At 37.2% G+C, this 24,144-nt stretch overlaps 1 protein-coding gene across 1 annotated transcript in view; it reads left to right on the plus strand.

Moving 5' to 3' along the window:
* CTNNA3 (catenin alpha 3) overlaps positions 1-24,144 on the plus strand; it is a 1,857,428-nt gene that overhangs the window by 1,468,542 nt on the left and 364,742 nt on the right. Inside the window, exon 12 of the mRNA XM_027840655.1 lies at positions 21,659-21,810. Coding sequence (XP_027696456.1) covers positions 21,659-21,810 — 152 coding nt within the window. The remainder of the gene's footprint in view (positions 1-21,658; positions 21,811-24,144) is intronic.

A 24,144-nucleotide genomic window follows, 5' to 3' on the forward strand; every position in this document is an offset into this window, starting at 1 on the left:
TGTTTTGTGTGTTTTAACTTGTTCTTATGGAATAAGTTTCAGAGTTAGAAAAGCCCTCTCAGTCCATGTGGTCAGAACCATTCAAAAACAAGAATCCTATCTACAACACTTATAGAAACCCCCCCCAGGATCTTCTTAAGCAGTGTGTAATGAGGGACTGGGGCACTAATTCCCAAGATAGCCAGATCTTTTTGAAAGTTCTCATTGCTAAGACATTCTCCTTATACACCAAGCATAAACCTGCCTCGTTCTGACCACCCATCAAGCCTAGGTCTATCCACCAGGGACAGCATAAGTCCAATCATTTCTACTGGTGAAAACCATTCAAGTAACCTTCAGGCAGTCATTTCATCCCTCTTGAGTTTTCTCTTCTCCTGGCCCACATCTGGATAGATTCCTGTGCGTGGGCAGAATGGGCACCTTTCCTTTCTTTGCAAAATCCAGGCTTTAAGATTCAGAACCCTTACCTAATCATTGTAGCTCCTTTGTATTCTTCTGTCACCCCATGGGAGTGGGGATCCCCTGGTAGATTGAGCAACCCTACACACACGTCACAGGGGTGATGAGAGAAAGAGACTGAGAGGTGGTGGATCAGGGGGAGAAAATGGAAAGCACTACAGCTTTCTTTTCCCTATTGCTATCATTTAAGTTACAAGGTTCTCCTTTAACATACATAGATTACTTTAAGAGACTTGCATAGCTATTACAAAGAGTCAAAGATTTTTCATCCAAACTTGAATGCGGCTGTCATACCGTAACACTGTTCTGAAGCCCACATGAATTGCATTTTATCATCAATAGTAGACAATGAAATTCTGAATCTTGGGTCACTGAAATTTTGATTCCTTTTGGATATCTTCAAATAAATTTCACCTATCACTTCAGCATGACTTGAATATTACTCCCCCCACTGAAATGAATTGTCCAATATGATTTGAATGGGATAGAATGTAAATTTATGGGACTCAATCAATAGCATAGTTGATTAAATCAATATATAAATTTGACATAATTGTTGATGATGAGAACAGTTTTCCTACCTAAAAGTTAAATTTTTCCTTCATTTTGGAAATACTTTTGGTATTTACAAGGCACTATTTTGGGTCAGAATTTCCAGTTCTCCATTAAATCGATAGGCTTCATTTAATTGCCTATTTCCTGAATTGTAAGCTCTTTGAAAGTAAAAATAACTTAATCACACTAACAACAATAATAGCTACCATTTATGTAACATCTTAAGGTTTGCAAAATGCTTTGTATATATTATCTCGTTTGATTTAGTTTATTGTATTTTTATCCTCAGTGCCTGGCACGTTGTAGGCACTTAAAACATCTTTGCTGATTGATAATTTGATCATCCATCTTGAGAATACATAAATCTCATTGTTGAGGAACTCAAAGGCAGATTTCTTCCCAAAATGAGGCACAACCTCATAGCAATTAGAACAGTCTGAAAGAGGTTTGAGCTGTCTTGGGAGGCAGTGAGTTCCCCTTATGTCAAGCATTCCAAAACAGCTTGGATTGACCCTCTAGAAGCATGCTAGAAAGGATGGGCAATTATGCTAAGGTTTCACTGGACTGAATGACCTTCAATGCCTTTTCTAAACCTAAGATTCTATCTGAGACTTTTCATTCCATGAAATCCAAAGTGTAAATATGGATGGATGGAGACTGATAAGTTTTAGGGGAGTAAGACTAAGACATGTGCTCTTTGAGCAGATTAGTTAAGTTTTATCATAAAGAAAGTGAGAGCAGGTCTTTGATGGAATTGACAATTTAAGGAGAGCATCAAGGAAAAGTTTCAAAACCTGGAGTATTGCTAGAAAGAAGACGTGTTGATATAAGGCACCATAATACATAGGAGGAGCAGTGTGCTGGATACTTGGGAGTAGGAAAGGCCAAGATTGGGAGGTGGGCTGAAAGGGAGGTGACACCTTAAAAGGGAGATGACAGATAGCATTTCCTTCCTGACAGTTTTCCTTTTATCAGCCCTATATTTAGGATGACAAGGGAGCAGAGAGAGTATTAGCCCTGGAGATACCATGCTTGTGACTAGTAATATAATTGATGAGAAATCAGAAACTGAAAATTCTAATTTATTGAACTTCTTGTGAAGTCTTTGTAGCTTTAGGGTAGGATGATTTTAATTGTCCCCACCAGCTCTAAATCCCCTGGGCAGATAAATAAATCAAGGGGAATTGATTGCATCATAGTACAGATTGTTTCTCCCAACACAGGTCATGTCTTCTGTAACTTTCATCTAGGTTAGAAATCAATTGATGAATCAACACACATTTATTATGTGCCTAATATATGCCAGGCAGTTTGTTAGGTGCTTGTGATACAAATGCAATAAATGAAACAATTCCTACCCTCAGTAATAATAGCTAACATTTATTAATACTTTAAGGTTTGCAAATCTATTTACATATGTTCTTACTTAATCCCCTCAACAGCCTTATGAGGTGGGTATTATTATTATCCCCATTTTATAAAGAAGGAAACTGAGATTGAAAGAGCTTAAGGAATTAGTTCAGGGACAAACAGCTAGACAGTGTCTGAGGGATTCAAATTCAGATCTTCCTGACTCTCAAGTTCAGTGCTCTCTGCCTTCTGCTATCCAGAAGACCTTGGCTCAAGTCATACCTTTGCTCCTTATTAGCCGGGTAAATTTGGGCCAGTTGTGCCTCAGTTTCTTCATCTGTAAAAAAAAAAGGGGTTGTAATAGATGATACCCATGGTCCATTTTCACTTGAGGTCTATGATCCTGTGATCCTCTGAAGCAGGTAAATCTTAAGGGGTTTGCTGAAGCTCAGAGAGCTTAAGTAATTTCCTTAGGGACACACAGCTAATAATCTTCAGAGGCAGATTTGAACCCCAATTCCCATGGTACCAATTCCAGAACTCTATTCACAACATCATGGCACCTCAGATTAGGCCAGCTGGAAAAAATGAATGCAATTGTAATTTTATTGTATTTGTCTGCAAGGATAACAAGCTATTTTAAATATATATGTATATGTGTGTGTGTGTGTGTGTATATATATATATGATATTGTGGTCAATTTTAGAAAATATGTGAAGACAGATTATGTAAGGACACATACATATATACATGCACATATATGTAAATATGTATGTAAATATGCTTATATACTTTCCTCCTTTCCTCAATAGATTGAAAGTCTTTGGAAACAGATTATTGCATTCTTATTTTTTAATCTTTGAATTCTCAGCATTTAACAAACTGCCTTGCAAATAATCCATGAATCTATAATTTCATCATCTTTAGTAATTACTACACTAATGTGCATCTGACCATGTCATTCCTCTGATCAAGAATCGTCAATAACTCCCTATTGTTTGTAAGAAAAAGACATGATATACAATTCTGGCATTTAAATCTTTTCCAAATTTAGCTCTAACTTAGCTTTTGAGGCTAATTACACATGATTCTTACTTGAACGCTCTTCATTCCAGTCAAATTGGCCTATTTGCTATTGTCCACTCATAATGTTCTATCCAAAGCCTCCTCACCTTTGCTCACATTATTCCCAATGACTAGGGTATTCTCAAAGCTCATTTCTACCTCTTGGGACCCTTCTTTGAGACTCACCTGAGGTGCTCCCTACTTCAAGAGGCCTTTACTGAATCCAATAAGTTTTCCCATACCTCCAATCACTATGTAATTACTTATCCATGCATGAATTACATCTCTTGCCCCTAGCTGAATGTTAGCTTTTATGGGAAAGGACTCTGTTTTCTTGTCTCCCTTTCTCTCTTGTCTACAGTTAATAGCAGCTCATATTTATATAATGCCTACTATGTGTCATGCTTTACAAATATTATTCCAACAACTCTAGATACGGTTGGGCTTGGTAAAACCTGCCAGAGCAACTGTTATCAAAATCTACTGGCATTGCTTTGGAGAACCCAAGTCTACTTCCTCACCCAGATTAATTATTAGGATAGCATTTTAAGAAGGGACCTTATACACAATTATCACATAGGACATGTCCAACCAGATTGTTGAATGTGAAAGATAGATCTCTACATATACAATATGGCTCAAAGGCATATGCTTAGCAAATTTCATTCAATCCTCATCAAACCACCACTGTGCACCTTGCATAATACTGAGAAATGCTGATTTAGCTGTGTCTTAGCATAGTTTCTTAACATTGAGTTCCTCAGTCACAATAAGCATCTTTAGAAAGAAAAGAATAATTAGCAATATTTTGACCCTTGCTTTATTTATTGTAGAACAGACTGAAGACATGGAATGACAAATAACAGAATTCAGGGAAGTCATCTCATTTCTGATCATTGATCTCAATGAGCCAGAATCTTCTTCTGGCTCACAAGCCAATTATTATATCATCTAATCTTCTGTTGAATTCATGAAATGAAGTTTTAAGGTATTAAGGAAAGTGTCAGAGATGTCTAAATTATACCCTCAGAAGCTTCAGACCTCTGAAAAATGGATCTCTAACAGCTAGTTAGTCAACAAGCATTTGTTAATCTCATACCATGTGCCAAGCAGGTGTTGTACTAAACTGTGGGCATTCAAAAAAGGCAAAAACCTGATCCTTGCTCTCCAGTAGTCCATATTTTAATGGAAGAGACATGAAAATAACCAGAAGTCACTGCTTATTGGAACAAAAGTAAAATGAACACCTCAAAGGCAACCTCTAGACTCCCATTTCTGTAACGCTTTAAGGATGGCCAAGGTTGAATGTTCCTCCAGCAGCTGCTATGTGATAGGTAGTACAAATTCTGTTTTCATCTTCATTTTTTAAATGAAAAAAAGTTTCAGAGAGTTTAATCCAGTGGGGGTGTTTAGTCCAGGGAGAGAATACTTGAAAGGGATTTGATAACTACCTTCAATATTTGAACAATAGTTATATGGAAGTAGGATTTGGAGATTGAGGATGGAGTCAAGATGGGAGAGTGAGAACTAATAGCTTTGTCTTAGCTCCTTCAAATACTCTCCAGCAACAAAGATAAGAAGGAACTGAATTCTGATTGGGGAAAGGCAAGAAAAAAGACAGAGCAACTTATTTTTCCAGCTAAGGGCATCTTAGGAAGACAGAAAGGAGGTCTATGGACACTGGGGTGGGGGCTAGGCAGAAGCTCAGCATGGTAGCAGCAGTAAGTGGAAGTTGTAGCAGGCTCTGGTGGTAGTAGTAGCAACAAGGAGCAGCTGAGCACCCAAAGTTTGTAGTGTACTGAACTCCTGAGTGGAAAGAGGTCCCAAGGAGCCCCTGTATTGGCACTGGGAGCAGGAATGGGTGCCATCTGATAGTTCTGTTTCCCATCACCCAGTTCTAGGTCACAGTTCCACAGGGAGGGAAGTGGTCATGGTCCTGAGGAAGTAGGGACCCTACTTGTGTAAGAAGTAAGGAACAAGTCCAAAAATGGTAGCTGTATATCTCTGAACCCAAGAACATAACGAGGACTCAATTCTAACCTTTAATCCTACATGGAAACATAAAATGAAATAAACCAGGATGGGAAACCAAAACTAAGGTGGAACCAGCAGTTCAGTCACTCTAGACCTGCAGAACTGCCAGTAGGCCAAAAGTTAACAAATCCAGAAGCAGTGTACAGAAACTCAACCACACATAAGCCAAGATATACAAATTGGGTCACATATTTGAAAACTAGATAGGCAGTAAACAGATATCTCCCAGAATCACATGACTTTGGAAGCACTGAAAACTTATATGTCCCCAGGCTGAGCTGTGAAAGAAGAAGAATATAAAAGACAAAAGGTCAGATCAGATATCCCTCCCTAGAGGTGAGCATCTAGTATCTAACATGAAGTCCAAAGTCTGAAGTAGGCTAGAGGTATATAAATGGCAATAGAGAAGCAGCCAATAAACGAGGAGAAACTGAAGATCAGTGAGAGAGTAGGGATAATAGAGGGGACAATCTGCTGAGTAAGGCAGGATAGAATAGGATTACTTAGAAGGGTTTGCCATTGCAAGGAAATTGGCCACCTTATAAGGCAAGATGGAGTGAAGATAGGGTGAAGTAGCAGAAAGCATATGAGTGATGTAAAATGAGTAATAATGGAGAATGCACCTCTCAGTTAATGGTCTGAGTTTTTTTTTTTAGTAACATAGGAGGGTCTTGATCAGAGGATATATGGGATATTTGAGTAGGGATTTAAACAAATTAAAAAGAAGTAGGCTGAAGATGTGAATAAATAATGTCAACCTGACAGTTAAAAAAACTACTCTAGTGACAGGGAAACTTACAAGACAAATTCAGAAAACAGATGACTTAAAAATAATGACTCAGAATGACTTAAAAATATCTACAAGCAAAGCCTCAAAGAAAAAAAAAAATACAGATTGGACACAAACCCAACAAGAATTCCAGGAAGAACTAAAGCAAGATTAAAAATAGTGAAATAGATTTTAAATATCAAATAAAAGTGGTAAAGGATAAACTAGGAAAGAAAAGAGAGTCATGCAGGAAAATTATGAAAAGAAAATTAACAACTTTATAAAAGGGGTATAAAAATACTGAAGGAAATATCTCCTTGAAAATTAGAAGTAGACAGAAGCTAATGACTAGATGTGGTGCTGGGAAACAAAAAAAAAAGTCAGATGGCAAAAAGCGGAAGACTATTTTATAGGAAAATAACTAGCCTGTAAGATAGATCGAGGAGAAAGAATTTGACCCCTTGGACTACCAAGAAGCAATGACTAGAAAAATGAGCCTAGGCATCATATTTTAAGCAAAGAAAATCTGACCAGATATCTTAAAACCAGAGGACAAAGCAGAAATTGAAATAATTTACTGATCACCTGCTGAAAAAAAATCTCAAAATGAAAACTCCCAGGAATATTATAGCCAAAATCCTTAATTTCCAAGTCAAGGAGAAAATACTGAAAACAGCCAGAAAGAAATAATTCAAATACTGTAGAGCCATGGTAAGGATCATGCAGGATATAGAAGATCAGAGTGTTTGGAATATGTTATTCTTTAGGACAAAGTAGCTAGGATTATGACCATAAATAACCTATGCAGCAAAATTGCGTATAATATTGCAAGATAAAAAAAAAGGATATTTAGTGAAATAGAGTACTTTTAAAGAATCCTGATGAAAAAGATCAGAGCTGAATGGAAAGTTGGCATACAAACAAAGGACTCAAAAGAAGCATAAACATATAAACATGGGTAAGAAATCATAAAGAGCTAGACAAGGTCAAAATATTTATATCAAGTAATGGAAAAATGCTACAGCTAACCCCTTAGAATTATATTGTCCTAGAGCTGTTAATGAGAGTCTAGTAAATGTAATTCTATTACATTGGGATGATTTCAAAAGAAAAATGAAGAGTGAGAAAGAGGAATTCACTAGGTGAGGGAGAAAGAGAGATGAAAAATGGGGAAAATTATCTCACATAAATGGGGTATGCAGAGAGGAGTTTTGAGGGAATGAGGGAAGGAGTGGGTAATACTTGAACTTCACTCTCATCTGAACTCATTCAAGGAGGGGGTACTTTACATAAAAAGACATTTGGTTACAGAAATTCATCTCACTCAAAAAGGAAATAGAAGGGCAAGGGATTATGAAAAAGGGTAGAGTGATGAGGGTATGCAATTTAAGGAAGGCAGTGATCAGAAGCAAGAAAAAAAGACTCTTGAAGAAAAGATGGTAAAAAAAAGGAAGGATAAAGATAAAATAGAATAGAGAGAAAATATATAGTTAGCCATCATAATTATGAACGTCAATGGGATGAACTCACCTATAAAATGGAAGATAGGAGAATGGATTAGAAAACAGAATCCAACAAATATATCGTTTACAAGAAACACACTTGAAACATAAAGGTACACACAGAGTTGCCATGAGGGGTTGGAGCAGAATCTAGAATCTATTCTATTAAGTTGAAGGGGATAAAGAAGCAAGGGTAGCAATAATAATTTCAGACAAAGCAAAAACAACAACAACAAAAAACTAATTAAAAGACATAATAAGAAAAACTACATTTTGCTAAAAAGGTATCATAGACAATGAATCAATACTGAATATACACCAAATGGCATAACATCTAAATTAATGAATGAAAAGTTAAATGTGTTACAGGAGGAAATATACAGAAAAACTATACTAGTAGGAGACCTCAATTTTCCCCTCTCACATTTAGATGCATCTGAATATAAATACAAGAAAGAAATTAATGAGATGAATATAATTTTAAAACAGTTAGATGTGATCAAATTCTGGGGAATATTGCATTGGAATAGAAAGGAATATATCTATATTTTAGTTGTGGCTTGTACCTTCACAAAAATTAACTATGTATTAGAGCACAAAACCTCACAAATAAATGCAGTAAGGCAGAAATATTAAATACATATTCTTTCTGACCTTAATGCAATAGAAATTACATTCAACAAAGGGCTTTTGAAACATAGATTAAAATTTGATTGGATTTGGAGAACAAGGAGAGCTTGGAGATCATCTTGTCTAACTTTCTCATTTTACCAATAAGGAAATGAAACCCAGGGAGGTTGAGTGAGTTGACCAGGATTAAATAGCTAGACAGTGTCTGAGGTGTCATTCTGTTCACTCTGCAATGGAATCCTCTGGAAGAGAGGTTAGACTCATTCTTTTTGGCCTGAGAAGGCAGAATCAAGAATGGTTTTAAAAGAATTTTTGGCTTTTGTAAGAAGAAAGAAAATAACCAAAACTTTTTAATTACTAGGGCCATCCCTATATGGAATAGGAGTGCCCTGAATGCCCCATGAGGTAGTGAATTCTCCCTCACTTGAGGCTTTTAAGCAAAGGCTGGATGACAACTTGTTGGATATGCTTTGTTGGATTTACATTGGGTTAAATGCTAACTGAAGTCGCTGCCTAGTACTGAGATTCTCTGATTCTATTACTTGCCTATAGATATATAATCATTTTATATCAAAGTCACATTTATACCAGGTCTTCCAGCTCCAAGTACAATATTTCTGCTATACCTACTGCCTTCTATACAGTTCCTCTATCCACAATTAAATGTTTTTTTTCCCCTACAACAACATTAAATACCAATCTAAACAACTAAAGTCATAATTTAACAATTTCCATTTACTAATTATTTTCAATGCATAAAATACTGTTGGAACTTGTTTTAGTTCCCCTTTTCCGCAACAAGGATTTTTTGACCTTTCATTTTAACTCATTTTCCCTTCTGCATGGTCTTAGTTCCTGTGTATGCCATTGTTCTGGTTTTGCTATTGCTTTTTAAAAAAAAAAGTCTGCCTGTGTTATTTCATAAAGTTCTTTCTAGATTTTTTTCTTTGGCATTCTTTAAGCTTCTTGGTCTTAATGGCATTACAATAATCCATTGGATCAATATAACATAATCTGTTAGTTTATCTAAACATTTCCTTTTATTGGACATTTGGTTGTTCTGTTTCATTGTTTTTTTTTCTTCCAAATTTCAAATTACACTGTTACGAGATTGGGCCTAGTGGTCTAGAGACCACCATGATAGCTCCCCTTAAGGGAAGCTGTAACTTGTAGAATCTATATATGAAAACTCTTGTTATAAGATTACACCTGATGATCTTGAGGCCATCACGACAGTCTTCTCTTAAAGGTGGCTATAAGCTCATAGAACATACTCATGGAAAAACAATAATATTTTTTTTCAAAATTTAGTACAGTTTTGTCTTCTACCAGTTTCTTTTTTTTCCTGATAACAACCCCCCCTCAATAACATTTTGCCCTGACCCCTGATTTGCAAATTGGCCATCTCCAGGGAGGCCACTAAGGATCAGAGTATAAGAAACCTATTCTCAGAAGGGCACTTTGGAGCGCAGTCTTTCCTATAGTGTGAGTACATCTTCCTGCTGGAGCAGCCCCCCACTTCCTACTGAATTGACCTGTGTCTCAGTGCTCCCCAATGCAAAACTCCCTTTATGTGAGTTATACTCGATGTTAGTGTCTATGCCAGAGTTGTATCACAGGTCCTCTTTTCCTCTCTCCCTTTCTCCTTCTTCCTCATTACTTTCAATAAAGCTTTGCTTTAAACTGGTTCCCATTATTTAAATATCATTCTTAGCACCTGAACTCATTAAGGAGTTATTTTTCTGACATCTCTGGCTGGCCCACAGGCCTTTTCTTAAACATAAACTGGGTACCCAAACACAACTTTAACCTATTGACAGCTGCACCCACACTGGGGGATTATGGCACTGTGAACCCAGTTGTGGCAAGCAAGGGTCAGTAGGGAGACCCTATATCCAACTATGAGGGACTCCCTTATGCCAGAAGACTGTAATAAAACAAATTCTTAAAGTGCTATGTAAATTATTAAACAGTTCTCTTTCTCTCTTCCTCTGTCAGTCTGTCTGTCTCTATCTCTCTGTGTCTGTCTCTCCATCTCTCTATCTTGGTCTCTCTCTATCCTTTCTGTATTTGTCTCTGTCTGTCTCTGTCTCTTCTCTCTGCCTCTTTGCATCTGTATTTTTCTCTCTTTAACACTACCAGGGTATGTCTTCCTCATGCTGCATTCTTAAAACACAGATGAGTGGGGAGGAAGTGGGAAGGAAAATCCAGTAATGTTTTACTTGTTTGTTCTAAACTCAGTAACTTCAAGAAAGAGAATAAACAAAAGTCACTCAAAAAGATGATTAACTAGTTTAGTGTCCATAAGCATTACAGCATATTCTCTCTTCCCCCCCTCCCTCCCACCCCTCTCCTTTACTTTGAAGTGTGGTTAATATTTCAAATCTGATACTCATAGTGTGATCATAGGTAAATACCCAACTGCACTGAGCCTTAGTGTTTTCACCTATAGAAATGGAGTTTCATAGTGCCAGTAGTAGGATCATGTCTCCACACCTGGAAGGCACTCCAGATAGGACTTAAAAGAACACCTTCATCTTACATGTGAGGAAATTAAGTCTAAGAAAGCTTAAGTGACTTGCCCAAGATTGCTCACCTTATAATTGGCAGCGTTGGGCCTCGAACTCAGGATGTTTGATTAATATTTCTATGGTTTTTCACTGTGCTCCACTGCTTGCAGGCTGTAAGATTTAAACATTGTAAAGTGATTTGCAAACCTTCAATTGCTATATAAATGTCGGATATTAACCTTGTTATTGCCGAACCCAAAGTAGGCTCCTTTGACATGCCTGAAGCAATGCGTAGAGTGTTGGACTTGGAGTCACAAAGATTTGAGCTCATAACTTGCATAAGGCACAGAATCACAAAATATAGGATTAACTGATTGGAAGGGACTTCTGAAACAGGGAAACTCATCTGTTTTTGAGACAACATATTTCAATTTGGACAGCTCCAAATATTAGGAAGCATCCCCACCCCCTTCGGCCCCCAATCAAACTTTAAAGTTGTCTCTTTTCAGTTTTCACACTTTGCTCCTGGTTCTGTCCTCAAGGGATGAAAAGGAACAGGTTAATTCCTCCATCCCTTCTCCACATGTCAGCCATTAAACAACTTGAAGACAGTTATCCTGTTCCCTCTTTGTCTTTATTTTTCCTGGGTAAAAATATCTAGTGCCTTCATCTCTTTCTTGTATGTCATAGACTCCAGACCCTTCACCTGCTTGCCCTTCTCTGGACATTTTCAAGGGTATTAATGGCTTTATCAAACTATGGCATCCTGAATTGGACACAATCCTGCAGATGAGGTCTCCTGAGGGCACAGTAGAATGAGATGAAACTTTCTTTTCCCAGAACCTCTGCTCCTCCTAAGGCAACCCAAGTTCACATTATGTTGTCTGACTGTCACATCCCATCACTGATTCACTCATGTTGAGCTTGAAGGCCACAAAAACATCCAAATCATTTTCAGAACAACTACCATTTTTCTATGCTTCTCACATCTAATCCTTGCAAGGTTGACCTAAGTGGATGATTTTACATTTCTTGTTATTGAATTCCATTTTATTCAAATCAGCCCAATGCCCTAGCTTGTCAAGATTCTTTTGGATTTTGACTCTGTAATTCAAGGTGTTACAACTTTGTGCCATCTGCAAATTTCCCAAACATATTATCTATGCCTTTTTAAATCACAGGTTTAAAAAAAAGTGAAATACAACAAATTTCCATGGTATTCCACTGGAGGTCTCCTGTCAAATTGAAATTGAAACATTATGACTCTCGACTTCATCCATGCATCTGAATGCATTATCATCTAATCCATTTCTCTGTCTCCTCCCAAAGAACAGTTTATCAAAAGATTTGCTAAAATCTTGGGAAATTATATGCCCAGCATCATTCTATTCTATGACTTTGTTTATCCTGTTTGAAAAAAAAATTAAATATTATTCTGTTCTTAGTAAAGGCATACTTACTCTTTGCAACTATCAGTCCCATTTCCATATCAAATATCCCTGACAGTGGTTCAGCATCACATCTGCCAGCTCTTATAGGACCCAAGGATAAAGTTCATGTGGACCAGGTGTCTCAACTTCATTAGAACCATTTGGTACCCTCTTACTATTCCCTTACTTAGGCAGGATGTATATTTCCTTTTAAGTTATTTTTGTTCTCTCATCTTCAATATAAAGATAATTTTGCCTTTGCAAAGAAAATAGAAACAAAGTTAAGAAGTACTAGCTGTGTGACCTTGGCCAAGTCATTTAATCCCTGCAAGTCTTAATTTCCTTATTTGTAAAATGGGAATAATAATGGCACCCAACTAAAAGGGTTATTAAAAATTGGATTAGTCAATACACGTATGTCCTTAGTAAACTTTACTATGCTATTGTTATTGTTATTGTTGTTGTTGTTGTTATTTGCAAATATATGCGTTTGGTCTTCCCTTATGCCAAGGGTTCTTAACGTTTTTGTGGCACTCTGATAAAGCTTATAGTCACCTTCTCAGTGTAATGTTTTTTTCGACAATTGAAGGAAATGTGAAATGTCATTTAGAGTTTAGTGAAAATAAAGATGCAGTTATTCCTTTCAAAGTTTATTATCTCCCTGAAATCTATGCACTGAGGATTTATCATCTATAAACCTCAGGTTAAGAACTATTGATCTATACCCTATTGATTCTAATGGATTTGTTTTAGCACCTTTAGAATCATTCCCATTAAATAATCTCTTATCATCTATTGAACACTATGGTCTCCTGAGCTAAGACATTTCTGATAATTAGTGATTTCTTCTCAATGAACAATCACCAGCTAGTAAATGACCCTCATTCTGTCTTTCCTTAAGAGCAGAAAAGGGAAGAAAACAAAAATGCCCACAGCCCCTCTGATCCTGGCAACTCCATGAACCAGTGAAGGCTTACTTGCTGCCGAGGTTAATGAAATGCCAAATGTGTTACATCCCAGCTAAGAATATCCCATTTAGGCTGGTAGAATGGAGTAAGTTGCCATTTCCATCTGCATTCCAGAAATTAAGCTTTGGCTTCTAAAGACCTCCATTTTAATTGGAGCTAATATTAGTTTATTATTGAATGAAACCTCAGAGGAATTAAAATAAGGACAAGCAGCAGTCATGGGGAAGCAGAATTGTATTTGGTTTAAAATACTATAATTTATTCTCACGTTCTTGTCCATGACAGCAATAACCAGCCCTTTCCATAATTAGGGTTTCTCCCAAAGCTGCCAAAGGATGCGGATAGCAAGCAGTTTACTTACTAGTATAGACTTGAATGTCAAACACATTTTTTTAAGGAAAGAAAACGTTGACTGGAAGAGATGGATCCACCTGTTTGTTTCTGGCCTTTTGGGATGGCGTCAATATCAATCAATATCATCAGGTCACAGGATCCTAGATTTAGAGCCAGAAAGAAACGCAGGGGTCACCTATTGCAAAAGGAATATTAAGGAAGGATTTAGAGTGTTTGTAAGTGGGTCTTTATGGTACAATTAAAGAATTTTTTTTTTAAATGTGATGGAAGGAGATTAGAGTCAGAGGATCTGTAATCTCCACTTCTGCTACATTGAACATCATCAAGATTCTAACATTTTGTGTATTAGCTTGGACAGATTAGTTCTCATTTCTTTGACTTAGTTTCCCTCCTCATTAAAATGGGAATAAAGTACTACAATCCTCACAGGTGTGTTGAAAGTCATACAGGAGGCACATTGTAGTGGATGGAGGATAGAAAGCTAGCCTTGTGTCAGAAACACCTGCGTTCAAACCTTTTTCCCTTACACATACTGTGGGACCCTCGACAAGATACTTGACATTATCAAGGCCAAGGGCAGCTCTCTAAGGTTATTGGTTGTAGGGTAGTTGAATTTCTTTTCCCCTGGAGCACTTGGCATAGTTCCTGGTACATAGTAGGCACTTAATAATTGTTTATTGTTTGGGAAGAACTCCCTATATAATAAAGTCACAGATCTTGACCCTACCAAACACATAGTCACATACACACACACACACACACACACACACACACACACACACACACACACACTGTATGGATTAGATCACCTGCTTCATCAACTTTGGTCAAATCATTTCCATTCTCTAGGTATCAGTACCTCTGTCCTTTTGATCAGGGGGGTGGGGACAATGTATCCAGAATGCTGCATGTGCTGTAAAATTCAGTGGTTTGTCAGAATTGGTCTTGCCTATTTTTCTTTGTTACAATATAAGTGGGAATATGAAATGACTGGCTAAAAAAAACAAACAAAAAACAAAAGGCATTGATGAAGGTTTTTAATTTCTTTTTCTTTTAAGGGACTTGGGCTGGATAATTTCTATACATCTTTCTTGGTCCATTATCATTTGTTCTAAAGTGGAAAGTTCTGATTTGGAAGATGGTGGCAGTTACCAACTTTTAAGTTCCCTCAAATTCTTAAATGTAACAAATTTTAATAATAATTATTACAATAACAATAAACTAGCATTTATATAATAATTTAAGGTTTACAAATGCAATCCCATTTGGTCTTCACAAAAATCCTGTGAGATATGTACATTTATTAATATCATTTTATACATTAGCAAAGTGAGGCTGAGATAGTTTAAGTGACTTGCCCAGAAACACACATTTCATGAGGGTCTGAGGAAGGATTTGAGTTCAGCACTTCCTGATCCAAATCTGGAATACTATCTAGCCATTGAACTCCCTATTTCCCACATAATTCATCCCCTAAAAAGGTATCAGCATTGCAGGCTTGATTTCATTCATAGGAAATTCTCAATCTGCCAGGGCAGTTGTCTGTCCTTTAAGTAAGGGTCAGAGCAATGCTGGCACTCAGGAAATGGTTTTTCAGCTCACACTATGAAAAGAGAAGAAGTCATATTTATGTCTGAACTGAAACAACCAAGTACCATGCTATTTACCCTATAACCAAATTGTGCTAAAGAAAAGAATATCATACATGAAGGTTTTGCTAGTAGGGGGTGATGTGTGCTGTGTTCCCAGGAAATCCAGCTTGTGTCACTGAAGGGGGTTTCCACAAGGGAATTATCTATACCACTCAGATCAGAAGTCTGAATTGCATTTCTTTTCCTCCCAAAAAAATCAATTTACCCTTAAAATTTTAAAAAAATAATACTCATCCAGAAAATTTGTTCAACTGTGTTTTATCATTTGAGTCAGGAATTTGCCAAATTTGCCCTTCATAAATTCTACATTCTAGCCAAACTCTGTTGTGTGCTATGTATACTCAGGTTCTCATTTCTCGTGTCCATTCCTGAAGCAGATCATCCTACATGTTCATCTTCATCTGTTAATATCCTTCTTTCTATTCCATTTTGTATCTGCTACCATGCTTGGTTTCAACTCCACTGAATAAACTGCCTCTCCCACTATAAACTGAGGATTTCTAATCTTATCAACAGTTGTTTTTAGTCCCTTATGACACTTTGTAACCCTGTTTGTGTTTTTCTTGGCATACATGCTGTAGTGGTTTGCCATTTCCTTCTCTAGCTCATTTTACAGATGAGGAAACTGAGACAAATAGGGTTAAGTGACTTGCCTAGGATCACACTACTAGTAAATGTTTGAGGCTGAATTTGAAATCAAGAAGATGAGTCTTCTTGACTCTAGACAGAGCACTGTATCCACTGTGCCACCTAGTTGTCTCTAATCTCATTATCATGCTGCTAAATCAAGTCTTAATTGACACTACCTCCCTCAGTCACCTCTCTCTTCTTTTTGGAGGACTGGAGGGTGGTGTATCCAATTTCTCCCAATCCTTTCTTGATAAAGAGAGCAGAAACTAGACTTTGCTCCCTCCACTTTGGATATGCTACCCTACCTGGTTTCCACCCCACCATACAACAAGATGTCCCTGTGCTCCTGTGCCTGGTACCCCTGGTGTCCCCCCTTTCATGCCTCCTTTTTTTCTGTTTTATCTTCCCCTTTAGATTATCAACTCCTTCAATCTTTTTATTAATTGGATCTCCTGCGCTTAGCACCCTTCCAGGCATGTAATAGGTGCTTAATGTTTATTGGATTAGATTGGATTCCTTCAAGATCCAACCCACTTCCTCCCAAAACCTCCCTGAACCCTCAACACCCTGCCTCAGTGAAAATCAAGGTTTTGGTTTTTGTTTTTCTCTCAAAAGTCCCTAAGATAAGTCTACAGTAATAGGATTGATGAGATTTAGCAGTTCAGTAAAAAAAATTTTACTGGTGAAACATATGAAGTCCAGAAAACAGAAGCTCAGAGATTTTCAGGGACCTGCTCAAGGTCCCATATTTAGTGACCAAGCCAGGACTCAAACCCCATTTCATTCCAAATGCAGTATTCTTTCCCCATTAGCTAGAATGTCCTCCTTGCCAAATATTCTTGATACACTATAATAATGACTATAAATTGCATAAAGTGCTTTAAGGTTTACAGAGCACTTCATAAACAAAAATCTCACTTTATCTTCACAATAGCCCTGGTAGGTCATGTGCTATTGGTTTCAACATTTTAAAGATGGGGAAACTGAGGCCTAGAGAGGTTAAGGGACTTGGAAAAGGTCAAATTGATAGTAAGTGCTTGAGAAACAATCTGAACCCAAGACATTTGAATTCCAAGTCCAACACTATCTACTCTGCCATCTAGCTGCCTCTAGATTTAGACCTCTCCTTTCCCTTCTCATGTTTAATTCATTTCAGGTCAGTGTAACTCTATTCTCATTGAAACACTTCTCCTTCCTATCTCAACGGCAATGAACAATTCACTTAATTTCTCTAGACCAGGTACAACAAAAGTGTTAGACAAAGGGAACTTAGACAAAGGGAACTTTAAAGATCTTTTGCTGTATAAGTCTGTGATTCCAAGATCCTGCACATATTTGTAAAGATTTGTGTCATTAATTTATAGCTCTTTGTGTATGTATGCATATTTATTTATGTGAACAAGTGAATAAATATAGTGTTTATTAAGCACTTACTACACGAACAGTACTGTGGTAAACACCAGAGATACAAATGGAAAAGTCATAATCCCTATTCTCAAAAAGCCCACATTCTGATGGGGGGGGATGACACATTTGAAAGTCTTCAGCCATAAATCAGATGGAAAGGACCTGTAGTCCTTAGGGTGCAGCATCAAAGCAGGCAGGAACACTTCTTTTTTAATGTCCCATAGTCCTTAGAATGCAGCATGAAAGCAGATGAGAATGCCTCTTTTTTTAAAAAAAATGTTATTTCCACTGACATCTGATGTAAAATTCCACTGATGCAGAATTATTTGGTAGTGCCCAAGGATCTAGGTGGCAACTTGCTATTCTCAGTCTTTGGTAGCTATAATTTGAGTACTTACAGAAGCCGTTGCCAGGCTGCCTTTCCACATCGATGAAGGCTAAAGGCCCTGGGCTGGTAGCAGTGTTTTCCCAAGGCTCACGCATCCATGATCCTGGTTTCTATCAGTCAGGGTCTCAGGGGAGATATTGCTTGAGGTAGCCTTGATGGTTTAACGTGGCTGGCACATGCTGCCTCATACTTTCCTCTATGAGTGCCTTGCTACTCCAGGTAGCATGTCCTATGTGTGACAGGTGGCTGGCATTTGGAAGGGATGGCTCTTCTTCCCAGGAGCCACTCCGTCAGATGATGGCTGTGAGGATTGGGCTAAAAGCAGGACTGGTGATCTTAGTTTGGGTGGGGTGTAGGGAGGAGGTATGCATGTTGATGCCCCCATTCCCAGAGATCCTGTGCCTGTCTGTCTGTTGGTGACAGTTGATCAGCAGTCATTTCTGGTGGTCTTGAAGAAGACTGGCCTCTTCTCCACAATGATTCTTTCAGTAATGACTTTGGAGTCTGGATTGGAAACAGGTCTGATGATGTGTGGGACACTATTATTCCCAAGATGCTTGGCCTCAGAGTCTAAGGCCATTTCCATCTGCATATAATGGAAGATGGTGACCAGTGTGGAGAAGGTTGCATGTTTTTATGGCTGCACATATGTGTATATGGCTATATAGACATAGATTTAGCAATATGACATACATACAGTGTATCTTTATATAATTCAAATACATCCATATATTATCTATCTTTCTGTCATCTGGGGCAGCTAGGTGGTGCAGTGGATAGAGCAATGACCCTGGAGTCAGAAGGACCTGAGTTCAAATCTGCCCTCAGACACTTACTAGCTGTGTGACCCTGGGCAAGTCACTTAACCCTGATTGCTTCTAAATCTTTCTATCATCTATCTATATTTGTATAGTATTTAGATTTTTCTCATTGTGAAGATGTGTTAATCATCCCTACACATGTTCACCAAAATATTATATAATATTTTTATATATGCATTGTGTATCCAAGTGCATGAACCTCTGTATATTAATATATAAAGTCACTACAAGAAGACCATGATAACTATAAGCCATACATGTATGTTTATCCTATATATCCAATATAGGTATATACACACCTATATGTATATATGCATATATGTGTGTATGAACGTATATACATATATCACATGTCTACGTATTAAATGTATCTCATTCATGTGTGTGAATTAATGACAATAAATTTAGGAATTGAGGAAATAATATTAGCGGTTCACTGAAATATGATCGGGTATTGATGTCAAAATAAATACTAATAATTTACATTTACACAGAACTTTATAACTACAAATCCTTTAAAGCCATTATTTCACTCGATCCCCATAATAACTATGAGCCAGGCAGTACAAGGACCATTGCATTCATTTTTACCTACAAGGAAGTGGTCATTCAGTGACATTTATGACTTGCCCAAGGTCACCCAGCTCCCAAGTTTAAGCTCTTGGACTTGAAGCTAGTTGTTCTGACTCCAAATCTAATCTTTTCCAAATGTAACAATTTAGACATTTAGGTAGGAAGATTGTGTGCAAGGGTAATGATTTCTTTTCAGTAAAGTAAAACATAATGCTGATAATATAGACATTTTTAGGCTGTAATTCCAGGTATAATGAAAAGAAATTGAAAAACAATTAAAATGTATTTTCTATGAAGATTTTGAGTGAGAACCTATCAAAAAATATCTTCCCTGCCTTGCCAGGATTTTCTTTGGCTACTTTGCTTGTTTACAATTTAAAAAAAAATCAATTTCATTCATGACAACTTTTGCTAAAGATTTCTTTTGGGCCTATGCCATCCATATCTCTTAATTTAGAACATTTGCTGATGTAGGTAGTAAGAGGGAAAAAAAGGAGTTAAAAAAGAGGGGAGAAAACATTCGTGTGTTTTATATTATGCTTTAAATGACTTATTATGTCTTTCACATTTTACATTAAATGACATGTATAAAATCCATCTCATTTAATCTTTACCATAGCCCACCAAGATAACAACTATAGTTGTTTATCACCAAGTTCTTATGAAGAAATCAAGTCCTAAGACAGGTAAATGACTTACCCAAGATCATACAGCTAGAGAGTGGCCAAAGTATAAACCCAGTTCTCCTCCACTTTACAGTCCCCATTATCCTTTCCATAGTCCTATTCTACACTGCCTTTCTCCTCTGACCCCTCCTTGTTTTTTTTTTTCCTTTTCCTAGGCAGGGCAGTCATTCAAAGATACTGTTTTCCTCTTAAAGCTCAGGAATGCAAGATCATAGATTTAGGACCTCCCTCTCTCAACAACACATATCACAAACTAGCTAAAAACCGAATCTTAAGAAGTAACTTGAGCACCGACAATGAGTGACTTACCAGAGGTTTGCCTAGCAAGTAGACTTCAAAGAAGTGATTTCAACTTAGGACATTTGACTCCAAAACTAATACTGTTCCTACTGCACAAGAGTGCTTCAAACAAATCAATTATGTTGAAGATGATTGTGATGATGATGATAATCATTTATATAGCTTTTGTAAAGCTTTGTCAAGTCTTTATATGTTTTTTTCTTGTTTTATCTTTACAACAACCTTGTAAGGTAGATGGTATTATTATCATCACTATTTTAAAACTAAGAAAGCTAAGTTACTTGACCAAGGTCATATAGCCAGTAAGTGCCTGAGGAAGGATTTGATCTTCTTGACTCAAAATCCAGTAATCCTTCTATACTCCTACCTATTTTGTGAGCTAGTTCATGTGTGAGTTCAAATCTTTTATTTCCTTGAATTCCCCACAGGGCCTAGCTCACTGTAGTACACATGGTAGGTATTAGTGATTATCTCTTTAGTGTGGGATGAAGGGACGTACAGACCGGAAAGGTGATGCAGGGGTATGCCTGCCATGGGATTATATACAGACATTGTGCTGTATGACATATGGGCAAATAGCTCCCTCAGAGTTCCTGCCAAAATCTCTCTCTTGCTCTCTCTTAACCAGCCTTTGTCTGGACAAAGTGAGATTTCCAATGGAAGTATTTCATCTCTTTTTAATCTTTCAATAGATCTAGGATCTTTGACATTATTAGTCTCTAATTGGCAGAGGTTAGCTGACTTTCCAGGGTTACCTAGCCCAGATGTGTCAAGAAATATTTGAATCTAGTTAGTGTCAACTACATTTAGCATTCTATCTCTTTTCAGTTTTACTGTGTCTCCTAATAAAGTTTTAAAATACATATATACACTAGCACACATATGTGCATGAAACATCTATGTACACATATACATTTTTGTTGTTCACATTGTTGAGTCATGCCTGACTCTTCACGACCCTATTTGAGGTTTTCTTGGCAAAGATACTGAACTGGTTTGCTTCTTCCTTCTCTAGGTTATTTTACAGATGGAGAAACTGAGACAGATAGGGTTAAATAGTTCATTCAGGTTCACATAGCTAGTAAATGTCTGAGGTCAAATTAGAATTAAGGAACATTAGTCTTCCTAACTCCAAGTCCAGCACTCTACCCACTGCATCACCTAGCTCTGTGTGTGTGTATATATGCATTTATGTATGTATGCATATATGTATGTATACACACATACATGTATAGAGAGAGGGAGAGAAATATGTATATTAAACAATGTAACATATATACATGTATATGATTACATATATACTTATATAATTATATACATGCATATATAACTATATATGGCTATGTACACACATGTGTTTATACATATATAATTATACACACATATACGTATATACACACAAATATATATATATATATATACGTATACGTTTATACATTTCTTTTCAGCTAAATTCAAATTTTAAATATCTTTAATATTCTTTAGTGAAGATTAGATGATATTTTCCAAATCCTGTTCTTGCCATCAAGCCCCAGGAGTTAATCTTTCCTCCTGTCTTGTGTTTATTTCCACAGCAATCCCAGAGTTTGTCACCCAGGTCAACGTCGCCTTGGAGGCCCTCAGCAAGAACGCCATGCACCAGTTTGATGACAGCCAGTTTGTGGATGCCTCCAAAAAGGTCTATGACTCGATCCATGACATCCGCTGTGCTGTCATGATGATCAGGGTAAGGGGCCTTGAATTTTCACTGAAATATTCTTACTGCTCATTACCCGGACATTCCATGATATTAATAAGGACCTGATGAACTGATTAATTCCTTTGTGTACTAGAATATGAAACAACAGCAATGGCATGTGAAAGAGGAGTAAACCCAGATTGTTTTCTTCATAGATACTGGAGACCCATGCTTCTTAAACTGTGATTGCAATCCCATATCCAAAAAAAAAAAAAAAGAAAGAAATTGGCAACAGTAATGGTTTCTGAACATGCAAGGACCAAAAATTATTTAAAAAATCAAATGCACAATGAATCCGAAGTGCTCCTGGTAGCACTTGACTATGTTGCGTTACAAACTTCATTGCAGCCTTGGTTCTGAACACTACGCACATGCACTTTGCACTGCCCATATCCTCAGGCCATGCAATACCTCTGTGTACAGAAGCCCTTCTGTAGACTATGGCAGGTTCAGGATTTGGGGAGGGAGGCGATGAATCTCCACTTCATGTGCTTTCTTTCTTTCTTTCTTGTTATTTTTTTTGGTGGTTAAATGAAAGCCCCTCCCTGGGTCAGTACTATAGGTTGTACATAGTTGTTTGCTATTGTATTTACTGTTAATTTGTGAACTCTTTGACTTTCTTCCCATCCCCAATGCTTAGTATTGTCTCAAGGACATATTAAGTATATGATAAATCCGAATTGCTTTATCCATTGATTGATTGATGGATAGTATAAACCTACTAAGGAACTAGAGCTCAGCAGAAGGTTAGATTCCCTGACACTTTAGTTACCTAATGTACTTTCCTTTCGGGAGAATGAAGGCCCATTCAGTAGACAACTATAGGTCTGGAGCTCTTCAGACATCCCCAGGGAGGTAGGGATGACCAGAAAAGGAAGGAGTTCTGTCTTGACTGGTAATGATGTTGTTCCTGAGTTCTTTGTCTTTTCAAATAATTCTGCCTCAGTGCTTACAGAGTACCTAAAATCATCACCGTCCCTGAGACCCAGACATAAGCCAAATGCAGGTGTTTCTAGGTAATACCCAAAAGAGGAACACAGACTGAAGAATATGCTTTTTGAAAAGATCCGTGACTGAGTCTGGTTTGTGTGAACTCTGGTTCTGAGTCACACTCAAAATGGTTCATGTATATTTATTTTAACAAATGAGAAATCTGAAGCCCCAGAAAGTTTAAGTGCTTTACCCAAGGTCACAGGAGTGGTGACAGAGCCAGAAATCAAACCCTTGTCCTCTTACTTTATAACCAGTACTGTTTCTACTACATCACAATACAAGTTTCCTCCATCTTATGCTCGTATTTTGTGACTCACAGTTTAAGAAGTGCCGCGAAATTCTTAAAAGGGGGACTAGGAGCAAATTTTTGTTTTTAAATAATCTGTTAACTGTATTTAATGTAATTCCATTCCTTTAAATACTATGTTTTATTTTGTGTATTTTAAAATAGTATTCTGAGAATATTTAAAATATTATTCTGAGTCTTGCCAGACTGACAAGGTATATATGATTTTAAAAAATGGATCAGAACCCCTGTTCTGGGATCAAAAGTTACGGAACATTGGTATATGGAATTTCTCCCTGGTAGTTGTCTATACCTTTGAAATTACAGCTCTGGTGGAAAGTGGAATATACTTCCCTGAACTCATACTGACTTTTCATGGTCACATATTTTTGTAATAAATAAAGCCAAGTGTGTGGCACGTTGAAAATTTGTCAGATTTTGTAAACATAAGTCCACATCTGTCCTTAATACTTCTTTTAATCAGCAGAGTTGATATCAGGAATTCTGTTTACACAAACATCCTCAGAATAATGCTGTGACAATATCAATGCCTTGGCTGGAGTCCATTTCCCAGCTTGGAGACAATGGGGGCTCTTTGATGCATCTTCATTATAGTTCCAGGAGAGTTTCAGTTGTTGAATACTTAGAGATGGGCTCTGCCTTTAATGTCTCTATATAAATGCTATGATTTACTCTAATGAGAGTTATCAGCACACCATGAAGAATAGAATTCATGAAAAATGGCATACGGTCATGGGAGGCCTGAAGTTAGACTAAACAGAATGGGCTTTTGGATAAACAGGAAAAAGGAGTCTGAAATCAAAAAGAAAATACATAATTTCCTCTGTAGGATCATTGCTTACTCTGGAGAATAGCTGTGAAAGTACACAGGATGATATATTTAGAGCTAGAAGCAACCTTAGAGACCATTGAAGCCAACCCCCTAATTTTGCAGGTGAGAAAACCAAGTTCCAAACAGGTTAAATGATTTACTCAGGGTCATACTCTCTATATTGCACCATGATGAGTCAATTCAATTTGTT

Source organism: Vombatus ursinus, unplaced genomic scaffold (assembly GCF_900497805.2).
Source record: "Vombatus ursinus unplaced genomic scaffold, bare-nosed wombat genome assembly UNPS02014847.1, whole genome shotgun sequence".
Classification (NCBI taxonomy): Eukaryota; Metazoa; Chordata; class Mammalia; order Diprotodontia; family Vombatidae; genus Vombatus; species Vombatus ursinus.